Below are 12,579 nucleotides of genomic sequence, written 5' to 3'. Positions count from 1 at the left end.
GTGTCATTGAGTGTCACGGGATCCCATTGAGTGTCAATGGGTGTCATTGAGTGTCTCTGGATCTCATTGAGTGTCACTGGGTGTCATTGAGAGTCACGGGATCCCATTGGGTGTCACTGGGTGTCATTGAGAATTGTTGGGTCCCATTGAGTGTCACTGGGTGTCATTGAGTGTCATCATATCCCATTGAGTGTCACTGGGTGTCATTGAGAATCACTGGATCCTACTGAGTGACACTGGGTGTCATTGAGAATTGTTGGGTCCAATTGAGTATCACTGTGTGTTATTGAGAATCACTGCATCCCATTGAGTGTCACTGGTTGTCATTGAGAATCACTGGATACTACTGAGTGTCACTGGGTGTCTTTGAAAATCAGTGGATCCCATTGAGTGTCACTGGGTGTCATTGAGAATCACACGATCCCATTGAGAATCACTGGATCCCATAGAGTGTCACAGGGTGTCATTGAGAATCAGTGGGTCCCATTGAGTGTCACTGGGTGTCATTGAGAGTCACTGGATCCCATTGAGTGTCACTGGGTGTCATAGACATTCCCTGGATCCCATTGAGTGTCACTGGGTGTCATTGAATGTCAGGGGGTGTCATTGAGAATCACTGGATCCCATTGAGTGTCACTGGGTGTGATTGAGAATCACTGGATTATATTGAGTGTCACTGGGTGTCATTGAGTGTCACTGGGTGTCATTGAGTGTCACTGGATTCCATTGAGTGTCACTGGGTGTCATTGAGAATCACTGGATCCCATTGAGTGTCACTGGGTGTTACTGAGCGTCACTGGGTGTTACTGAGTGTCAGTGGGTCCCATGGAGTGCGACTGGGTGTCATTGAGAATCACTGGGTCCCATTGGGTGTCACTGGGTGTCATTGAGTGTCTCTGGATCCCATTGAGTGTCACTGGGTGTCATTGAGAATCACTGGGTCCCACTGAGTGTCACTGGGTGTCATTGAGAATCTCTGGATCCCACTGTGGTTCACTGGGTGTCATTGAGAATCACTGGATCCCATTGAGTTTCGCAGGGTGTAATTGAGTGACACTGGATCCTGTTGAGTGTCACTGGGTGTCATTGAGAATCACTCGATCCCATTGAGAGTCACTGGGTCCCATGGAGTGTCACTGGGTGTTATTGTGAATCACTGGGTCCCATTGGGTGTCACTGGGTGTCATTGAGTGTCAAGGGATCCCATTGAGTGTCACTGGGTGTCATTGAGTGTCTCTGGATCTCATTGAGTGTCACTGGGTGTCATTGAGAGTCACGGGATCCCATTGGGTGTCACTGGGTGTCATTGAGTGTCACGGGATAACATTGCATGTCAATGGGTGTCATTGAGTGTCTCTGGATCCCATTGAGTGTCACTGGGTGTCATCGAGAATCACTGGGTCCCACTGAGTGTCACTGGGTGTCATTGAGAATCTCTGGATCCCACTGTGGTTCACTGGGTGTCATTGTGAATCACTGGATACTATTGAGTGTGACATTGGGTGTCATTGAGAATCACTCGATCCCATTGAGAGTCACTGGATCCCATTGAGTGTCACTGGGTGTCATAGAGAATCACTGGATCATATTGAGTGTCACTGGGTGTCATTGGGAATCACTGGATCCCACTGAATGTCACTGGATATCATTGAGAATCACTGGATCCCATTGAGTGTCACTGGGTGTCATTGAGTGTCACTGGGTGTCATTGAGAATCACTCGATCCCATTGAGAGTCACTGGATCCCATTGAGTGTCACTGGGAGTCATAGAGAATCACTGGATCATATTGAGTGTCACTGGGTGTCATTGGGAATCACTGGATCCCACTGAATGTCACTGGATGTCATTGAGAATCACTGGATCCCATTGAGTGTCACTGGGTGTCATTGAGTGTCACTGGATCCTATTGAGTGTCACTAGGTGTCATTGGGAATCACTGGATACCACTGAATGTCACTGGGTGTCACTGACAATAACGTGGTCCCATGGAGTGTCACTGAGTGTCATTGAGACTCACTCGGTCCCATTGAGTGTCACTGGGTGTCATTGGGAATCACTAGATCCCATTGAGTGTCACTAGGTGTCATTGGGAATCACTGGATAGCACTGAATGTCACTGGGTGTTATTGAGAATCACTGGATCCCTTTGAGTGTCACTGGGTGTCATTGAGTGTCACTGGATCCCATTGAGTGTCACTGGTTGTCATTGAGAATCACTGGATTCTACTGAGTGTCACTGGGTGTCATTGAGAATCACTGGATCCTACTGAGTGACACTGGGTGTCATTGAGAATTGTTGGCTCCCATTGAGTGTCACTGTGTGTTATTGAGAATCGCTGGATCCCATTGAGTGTCACTGGGAGTCATTGAGTGTCACTGGATCCCATTGAGTGTCACTAGTTGTCGTTGAGAATCACTGGATCCTACTGTGTGTCACTGAGTGTCATTGAGAATCACTGTGTCCCATGGAGTGTCACTGGGTGCCATTGAGAATCACTGGGTCCCATTGGGTGTCACTGGGTGTCATTGAGTGTCAAGGGATCCCATTGAGTGTCAATGGGTGTCTTTGAGTGTCTCTGGATCCCATTGAGTGTCACTGGGTGTCATTGAGAATCACTGGTTCCCACTCAGTGTCACTGGGTGTAATTGAGAATCTCTGGATCCCAGTGTGGTACACTGGGTGTCATTGAGAATCACTGGTTCCTATTGAGTGTCACTGGGTGTCATTGAGAATCACTGGGTTCCACTGGGTGGCATTGGGAATCACTGGATACCACTGAATGTCACTGGGTGTCATTGAGAATCACTGGGTTCCATTGAGTGTCACGGGCTATCATTGAGAATCACTGGGTCCCATCGAGTGTCACTGGGTGTCATTGAAATTCCCTGGATCCCATTGAGTGTCACTGGGTGTCATTGAGAATCACTCGATCCCAATTAGAGACACTGGATCCTATTGAGTGTCACTGGGTGTCATTGAGAATCACTGGATTCCATTGAGTGTCACTGGGTGTCATTGAGTGTCACTGGATTCCATTGAGTGTCACTGGGTGTGATTGAGAATCACTGGATTATATTGAGTGTCACTGGGTGTCATTGAGTGTCACTGGGTGTCATTGAGTGTCACTGGATTCCATTGAGTGTCACTGGATTCCATTGAGTGTCACTGGGTGTCATTGAGAATTGTTGGGTCCCATTGAGTGTCACTGGGTGTCATTGAGTGTCACCTTATTACATTGAGTGTCACTGGGTGTCATTGAGAATCACTGAATCCTTCTGAGTGACACTGGGTGTCATTGAGAATTGTTGGGCCCCATTGAGTGTCACTGTGTGTTATTGAGAATCACTGGATCCCATTGAGTGTCACTGGTTGTCATTGAGAATCACTGGATCCTACTGAGTATCACTGGGCGTCATTGAGAATCACCGTGTCCCACGGAGTGTCACTGGGTGTCATTGAGAATCATTGGGTCCCATTGAGTGTCACTGAGTGTCATTGGGAATCACTAGATCCCATTGAGTGTCACTAGGCGTCATTGGGAATCACTGGATACCACTGAATGTCACTGGATGTCACTGAGAATCACTGGGTCCCATGGAGTGTCACTGAGTGTCATTGAGACTCACTCGGTCCCATTGAGTGTCACTGGGTGTCATTGAGAATCACTGGGTCCTACTGAGTGTCACTGGGTGTCATTGAGTGTCACCTTATCCCATTGAGTGTCACTGGGTGTCATTGAGTGTCACCTTATCCCATTGAGTGTCACTGGGTGTCATTGGGAATCACTAGATCACATTGAGTGTCACTGGGTGTCATTGGGAATCACTGGATAGCACTGAATGTCACTGGGTGTTATTCAGAATCACTGGATCCCATTGAGTGTCACTGGGTGTCATTGAGTGTCACTGGATCCCATTGAGTGTCACTGGTTGTCATTGAGAATCACTGGATTCTACTGAGTGTCACTGGGTGTCATTGAGAATCACTGGATCCTACTGAGTGACACTGGGTGTCATTGAGAATTGTTGGCTCCCATTGAGTGTCACTGTGTGTTATTGAGTGCCACCTTATTCCATTGAGTGTCACTGGGTGTCATTGAGAATCACTGAATCCTACTGAGTGACACTGGGTGTCATTGAGACTCACTCGGTCCCATTGAGTGTCACTGGGTGTCATTGAGAATCACTGGGTCCCATGAAGTGTCACTGGGTGTCATTGAGAATCACTGGATCCTACTGATTGTCACTGGGTGTCATTGAGTGTCACTGGATCCCATTGAGCGTCACTGGGTGTCATTGAGAATTGTTGGGTCCCATTGAGTGTCACTGGGTGTCATTGAGTGTCATCATATCCCATTGAGTGTCACTGGGTGTCATTGAGAATCACTGGATCCTACTGAGTGACACTGGGTGTCATTGAGAATTGTTGGGTCCAATTGAGTATCACTGTGTGTTATTGAGAATCACTGCATCCCATTGAGTGTCACTGGTTGTCATTGAGAATCACTGGATACTACTGAGTGTCACTGGGTGTCTTAGAAAATCAGTGGATCCCATTGAGTGTCACTGGGTGTCATTGAGAATCACACGATCCCATTGAGAATCACTGGATCCCATAGAGTGTCACAGGGTGTCATTGAGAATCAGTGGGTCCCATTGAGTGTCACTGGGTGTCATTGAGAGTCACTGGATCCCATTGAGTGTCAGTGGGTGTCATAGAAATTCCCTGGATCCCATTGAGTGTCACTGGGTGTCATTGAATGTCAGGGGGTGTCATTGAGAATCACTGGATCCCATTGAGTGTCACTGGGTGTGATTGAGAATCACTGGATTATATTGAGTTTCACTGGGTGTCATTGAGTGTCACTGGGTGTCATTGAGTGTCACTGGATTCCATTGAGTGTCACTGGGTGTCATTGAGAATCACTGGATCCCATTGAGTGTCACTGGGTGTTACTGAGCGTCACTGTGTGTAACTGAGTGTCAGTGGGTCCCATGGAGTGCGACTGGGTGTCATTGAGAATCACTGGGTCCCATTGGGTGTCACTGGGTGTCATTGAGTGTCTCTGGATCCCATTGAGTGTCACTGGGTGTCATTGAGAATCACTGGGTCCCACTGAGTGTCACTGGGTGTCATTGAGAATCTCTGGATCCCACTGTGGTTCACTGGGTGTCATTGAGAATCACTGGATACTATTGAGTGTGACATTGGGTGTCATTGAGAATCACTGGATCCCATTGAGTTTCGCAGGGTGTAATTGAGTGACACTGGATCCTGTTGAGTGTCACTGGGTGTCATTGAGAATCACTCGATCCCATTGAGAGTCACTGGGTCCCATGGAGTGTCACTGGGTGTTATTGTGAATCACTGGGTCCCATTGGGTGTCACTGGGTGTCATTGAGTGTCAAGGGATCCCATTGAGTGTCACTGGGTGTCATTGAGTGTCACTAGATCCCATTGGGTGTCACTGGGTGTCATTGAGTGTCACGGGATCCCATTGAGTGTCACTGGGTGTCATTGAGTGTCTCTGGATCTCATTGAGTGTCACTGGGTGTCATTGAGAGTCACGGGATCATGTTGAGTGTCACAGGGAGTCATTGGGAATCACTGGGTCCCACTGAGTGTCACTGGGTGTCATTGAGAATCACTGGATTCCATTGAGTGCCACTGGGTGTCATTGAGAATCACTGGATACCACTGAATGTCACTGGATGTCGTTGAGAATCTCTGGATCGCATTGAGTGTCACTGGGTCCCATTGACAGTCACTGGGTGCCATTGAGAATCACTGGGTCCCATTGGGTGTTACTGGGTGTCATTGAATGTCAGGGGGTGTCATTGAGAGTCACTGGATCCCATTGAGTGTCACTGGGTGTAATTGAGAATCACTGGATCCCATTGAGTATCACTGGGTGTCATTGAGAGTCACTGGATCCCGTTGAGTGTCACTGGGTGTCATTGAGAATCACTGGATCCCGTTGAGTGTCACTGGGTGTCATTGAGAATCACTGGATCCCATTGAGTGTCACTGGGTGTCTTTGAGAATCAGTGGGTCCCATTGAGAGTCACTGGATCCCGTTGAGTGTCACTGGGTGTCATTGAGAATCACTGGATCCCGTTGAGTGTCACTGGGTGTCATTGAGAATCACTGGATCCTACTGAGTATCACTGGGCGTCATTGAGAATCACCGTGTCCCACGGAGTGTCACTGGGTGTCATTGAGAATCATTGGGTCCCATTGAGTGTCACTGAGTGTCATTGGGAATCACTAGATCCCATTGAGTGTCACTAGGCGTCATTGGGAATCACTGGATACCACTGAATGTCACTGGATGTCACTGAGAATCACTGGGTCCCATGGAGTGTCACTGAGTGTCATTGAGACTCACTCGGTCCCATTGAGTGTCACTGGGTGTCATTGAGAATCACTGGGTCCTACTGAGTGTCACTGGGTGTCATTGAGTGTCACCTTATCCCATTGAGTGTCACTGGGTGTCATTGAGTGTCACCTTATCCCATTGAGTGTCACTGGGTGTCATTGGGAATCACTAGATCACATTGAGTGTCACTGGGTGTCATTGGGAATCACTGGATAGCACTGAATGTCACTGGGTGTTATTCAGAATCACTGGATCCCATTGAGTGTCACTGGGTGTCATTGAGTGTCACTGGATCCCATTGAGTGTCACTGGTTGTCATTGAGAATCACTGGATTCTACTGAGTGTCACTGGGTGTCATTGAGAATCACTGGATCCTACTGAGTGACACTGGGTGTCATTGAGAATTGTTGGCTCCCATTGAGTGTCACTGTGTGTTATTGAGTGCCACCTTATTCCATTGAGTGTCACTGGGTGTCATTGAGAATCACTGAATCCTACTGAGTGACACTGGGTGTCATTGAGACTCACTCGGTCCCATTGAGTGTCACTGGGTGTCATTGAGAATCACTGGGTCCCATGAAGTGTCACTGGGTGTCATTGAGAATCACTGGATCCTACTGATTGTCACTGGGTGTCATTGAGTGTCACTGGATCCCATTGAGCGTCACTGGGTGTCATTGAGAATTGTTGGGTCCCATTGAGTGTCACTGGGTGTCATTGAGTGTCATCATATCCCATTGAGTGTCACTGGGTGTCATTGAGAATCACTGGATCCTACTGAGTGACACTGGGTGTCATTGAGAATTGTTGGGTCCAATTGAGTATCACTGTGTGTTATTGAGAATCACTGCATCCCATTGAGTGTCACTGGTTGTCATTGAGAATCACTGGATACTACTGAGTGTCACTGGGTGTCTTAGAAAATCAGTGGATCCCATTGAGTGTCACTGGGTGTCATTGAGAATCACACGATCCCATTGAGAATCACTGGATCCCATAGAGTGTCACAGGGTGTCATTGAGAATCAGTGGGTCCCATTGAGTGTCACTGGGTGTCATTGAGAGTCACTGGATCCCATTGAGTGTCAGTGGGTGTCATAGAAATTCCCTGGATCCCATTGAGTGTCACTGGGTGTCATTGAATGTCAGGGGGTGTCATTGAGAATCACTGGATCCCATTGAGTGTCACTGGGTGTGATTGAGAATCACTGGATTATATTGAGTTTCACTGGGTGTCATTGAGTGTCACTGGGTGTCATTGAGTGTCACTGGATTCCATTGAGTGTCACTGGGTGTCATTGAGAATCACTGGATCCCATTGAGTGTCACTGGGTGTTACTGAGCGTCACTGTGTGTAACTGAGTGTCAGTGGGTCCCATGGAGTGCGACTGGGTGTCATTGAGAATCACTGGGTCCCATTGGGTGTCACTGGGTGTCATTGAGTGTCTCTGGATCCCATTGAGTGTCACTGGGTGTCATTGAGAATCACTGGGTCCCACTGAGTGTCACTGGGTGTCATTGAGAATCTCTGGATCCCACTGTGGTTCACTGGGTGTCATTGAGAATCACTGGATACTATTGAGTGTGACATTGGGTGTCATTGAGAATCACTGGATCCCATTGAGTTTCGCAGGGTGTAATTGAGTGACACTGGATCCTGTTGAGTGTCACTGGGTGTCATTGAGAATCACTCGATCCCATTGAGAGTCACTGGGTCCCATGGAGTGTCACTGGGTGTTATTGTGAATCACTGGGTCCCATTGGGTGTCACTGGGTGTCATTGAGTGTCAAGGGATCCCATTGAGTGTCACTGGGTGTCATTGAGTGTCACTAGATCCCATTGGGTGTCACTGGGTGTCATTGAGTGTCACGGGATCCCATTGAGTGTCACTGGGTGTCATTGAGTGTCTCTGGATCTCATTGAGTGTCACTGGGTGTCATTGAGAGTCACGGGATCATGTTGAGTGTCACAGGGAGTCATTGGGAATCACTGGGTCCCACTGAGTGTCACTGGGTGTCATTGAGAATCACTGGATTCCATTGAGTGCCACTGGGTGTCATTGAGAATCACTGGATACCACTGAATGTCACTGGATGTCGTTGAGAATCTCTGGATCGCATTGAGTGTCACTGGGTCCCATTGACAGTCACTGGGTGCCATTGAGAATCACTGGGTCCCATTGGGTGTTACTGGGTGTCATTGAATGTCAGGGGGTGTCATTGAGAGTCACTGGATCCCATTGAGTGTCACTGGGTGTAATTGAGAATCACTGGATCCCATTGAGTATCACTGGGTGTCATTGAGAGTCACTGGATCCCGTTGAGTGTCACTGGGTGTCATTGAGAATCACTGGATCCCGTTGAGTGTCACTGGGTGTCATTGAGAATCACTGGATCCCATTGAGTGTCACTGGGTGTCTTTGAGAATCAGTGGGTCCCATTGAGAGTCACTGGATCCCGTTGAGTGTCACTGGGTGTCATTGAGAATCACTGGATCCCGTTGAGTGTCACTGGGTGTCATTGAGAATCACTGGATCCCATTGAGTGTCACTGGGTGTCAGTTGTGTGTCCCAAGTCTCACCCATTGGTTTCGGATGTTGTTGCGATAGAGTCACTGAGGGTCTCTGGCTGACTCTAGGTGATGCAGGATGTCCTTAGGTGTCACTCAGTGACACTGGGTGTAGTTGGGTGTCATTGAGATTCAGTGGGTGTCATTGAGAGTCGTCAGGTGTCCCTGGGTGCCATTGGATGTCATTACGAGTCACTAGATGTTAATGGGCCCCACTGTGTGTCACCGGGAGTGGGTGTCATTGGGAGACAATTGATGTCATTCAGTGTCACTGGGAGTGTCTGGCTGGGTGTCACTGGTTATAACTGGGAGTCATTGGGTGATATGTGAGTGTCGCTGGGAGTCACTGGGTGCAACAGGGACTCATTCAGTATCTCTGGTCTCATTGGGTGTCACACAGTTTCTCTGGGTCACACTGCACCACTGTGGGTGTCTGTGGGTCTCACTGGGGCTCATTGGGAGTCTCGGGGTGCCTGGGTGTGTCTCTGGGAGTCACTGGGTGACTGGGGGAGTCTCTGGGTCTCACTGTAAGTCACTAGGTCTCACTGGCTCTCTCTGGGTGTCCCTGGGGGTGTAGCTGCCATCCTTGCCCTCCTGTGAATGCTCTCCCCTTTCTTCATATTCCCAGTTTCCTGATAAACATTACGAGGATATCGACAAGATCCGGAGACGGAAGGTGAATATCCGGGAGATGGCAGGAGGAGCTGCTGCCCCTCTCCCTCCTAACAGGCCAGAGGATCGACCGGGATCACCCTCATTACCGGGGGCACCGACCTCTGACCCAGCGTCCACACACACTGCCCGTCCCCGGGCAGTGGAAGGGGGTCTGGGGGTCACACTGGGCGATGCTAACTACCAAGAGGTGAGAGTCACTGGAACCCATTTAGTGTCACTGGGTGTCATTGAAAATTACTGGGTCCCATTGAGTGTCACTGGGTGTCATTGAGAATCACTGGATTCCATTGAGTGTCACTGGGAGTCATTGAGTGTCACTGGATTCCATTGAGTGTCACTGGGTGTCATTGAGAATCACTGGATCCCATTGAGTGTCACTGGGTGTCATTGAGAATCACTCGATCCCATTGAGAGTCACTGGATCCCATTGAGTGTCACTGGGTGTCATTGATGGTCACTGGATCCCATTGAGTGGCACTGGATGCCATTGAGTGTCACTGGATCCCATTAAGTGTCACTGGGTGTCATTGAGTGTCACTGGATCCCACTGAGTGTCACTGGGTGTCATTGAGAATCAGTGGGTCCCATTGAGTATCACTGGGTGTCTTTGAGAATCAGTGGGTCCCATTGAGTATCACTGGGTGTCATTGAGAGTCACTGGATCCCGTTGAGTGTCACTGGGTGTCATTGAGAATCACTGGATCCCGTTGAGTGTCACTGGGTGTCATTGAGAATCACTGGATCCCATTGAGTGTCACTGGGTGTCAGTTGTGTGTCCCAAGTCTCACCCATTGGTTTCGGATGTTGTTGCGATAGAGTCACTGAGGGTCTCTGGCTGACTCTAGGTGATGCAGGATGTCCTTAGGTGTCACTCAGTGACACTGGGTGTAGTTGGGTGTCATTGAGATTCAGTGGGTGTCATTGAGAGTCGTCAGGTGTCCCTGGGTGCCATTGGATGTCATTACGAGTCACTAGATGTTAATGGGCCCCACTGTGTGTCACCGGGAGTGGGTGTCATTGGGAGACAATTGATGTCATTCAGTGTCACTGGGAGTGTCTGGCTGGGTGTCACTGGTTATAACTGGGAGTCATTGGGTGATATGTGAGTGTTGCTGGGAGTCACTGGGTGCAACAGGGACTCATTCAGTATCTCTGGTCTCATTGGGTGTCACACAGTTTCTCTGGGTCACACTGCACCACTGTGGGTGTCTGTGGGTCTCACTGGGGCTCATTGGGAGTCTCGGGGTGCCTGGGTGTGTCTCTGGGAGTCACTGGGTGCCTGGGGGAGTCTCTGGGTCTCACTGTAAGTCACTAGGTCTCACTGGCTCTCTCTGGGTGTCCCTGGGGGTGTAGCTGCCATCCTTGCCCTCCTGTGAATGCTCTCCCCTTTCTTCATATTCCCAGTTTCCTGATAAACATTACGAGGATATCGACAAGATCCGGAGACGGAAGGTGAATATCCGGGAGATGGCAGGAGGAGCTGCTGCCCCTCTCCCTCCTAACAGGCCAGAGGATCGACCGGGATCACCCTCATTACCGGGGGCACCGACCTCTGACCCAGCGTCCACACACACTGCCCGTCCCCGGGCAGTGGAAGGGGGTCTGGGGGTCACACTGGGCGATGCTAACTACCAAGAGGTGAGAGTCACTGGAACCCATTTAGTGTCACTGGGTGTCATTGAAAATTACTGGGTCCCATTGAGTGTCACTGGGTGTCATTGAGAATCACTGGATTCCATTGAGTGTCACTGGGAGTCATTGAGTGTCACTGGATTCCATTGAGTGTCACTGGGTGTCATTGAGAATCACTGGATCCCATTGAGTGTCACTGGGTGTCATTGAGAATCACTCGATCCCATTGAGAGTCACTGGATCCCATTGAGTGTCACTGGGTGTCATTGATGGTCACTGGATCCCATTGAGTGGCACTGGATGCCATTGAGTGTCACTGGATCCCATTAAGTGTCACTGGGTGTCATTGAGTGTCACTGGATCCCACTGAGTGTCACTGGGTGTCATTGAGAATCAGTGGGACCCATTGAGTATCACTGGGTGTCATTGAGAGTCACTGGATCCCATTGAGTGTCAGTGGGTGTCATTGAGTGTCACTGGATTCCATTGAGTGTCACTGGGTGTGATTGAGAATCACTGGATTATATTGAGTGTCACTGGGTGTCAATGAGTGTCACTGGGTGTCATTGAGTGTCACGGGATACCATTGAGTGTCAATGGGTGTCATTGAGTGTCTCTGGATCTCATTGAGTGTCACTGGGTGTCATTGAGAATCACTGGGGTCCACTGAGTGTCACTGGGTGTCATTGAGAATCACTGGATCCAATTGAGTGTGACACTGGGTGTCATTGAGAATCACTGGATCACATTGAGTGTCACTGGGTGTCATTGGGAATCACTGGATACCACTGGATGTCATTGAGAATCACTGGATCCCATTGAGTGTCACTGGATCCCATTGAGTGTCACTGGGTGTCATTGAGAATCACTCGATCCCATTGAGTGTCACTGGGTGTCATTGAGACTCTCTCGGTCCCATTGAGTGTCACTGGGTGTCATTGAGAATCACTGGGTCCCATGGAGTGTCACTGGATGTCATTGAGAATCACTGGATCCAGTGAGTGACACTGGGTGTCATTGAGTTTCACTGGATCCCATTGAGCGTCACTGGGTGTCATTGAAAATCACTGTATCCCATGGATTGTCACTGGGTGTCATTGAGAATCACTGGGTCCCATTGAGTGTCACTGGGTATCATTGAGAATCACTGGGTCCTATTGAGTGTCTCAGGCTGCCATTGGGAATCACTGGATCCACTTGAGTGTCACTGGATCCCATTGAGCGTCACAGGGTTTCATTGAGTGACACTGGATCCTATTCAGTGTCACTGGGTGTCATTGAGAATCACTGGATCCCATTGAGTGTCATTGGTTGTCATTGA

At 49.1% G+C, this 12,579-nt stretch overlaps 1 protein-coding gene across 1 annotated transcript in view; it reads left to right on the top strand.

Moving 5' to 3' along the window:
• LOC132805549 (proline-rich protein 12-like) overlaps nucleotides 1-12,579 on the top strand; it is a gene marked incomplete at its 3' end in the record, with an annotated part of 218,052 nt that overhangs the window by 116,255 nt on the left and 89,218 nt on the right. The window contains exons 16-17 of the mRNA XM_060820660.1: nucleotides 9,580-9,813; nucleotides 11,031-11,264. Of these exons, the coding sequence (XP_060676643.1) occupies nucleotides 9,580-9,813; nucleotides 11,031-11,264 (468 nt within the window). The remainder of the gene's footprint in view (nucleotides 1-9,579; nucleotides 9,814-11,030; nucleotides 11,265-12,579) is intronic.

The sequence above is a fragment of the Hemiscyllium ocellatum genome, chromosome 50, assembly GCF_020745735.1.
Source record: "Hemiscyllium ocellatum isolate sHemOce1 chromosome 50, sHemOce1.pat.X.cur, whole genome shotgun sequence".
Lineage (NCBI taxonomy): Eukaryota > Metazoa > Chordata > Chondrichthyes > Orectolobiformes > Hemiscylliidae > Hemiscyllium > Hemiscyllium ocellatum.
Note: the sequence above shows the minus strand (reverse complement) of the source record. Positions and strands in the feature narration are given on the sequence as shown.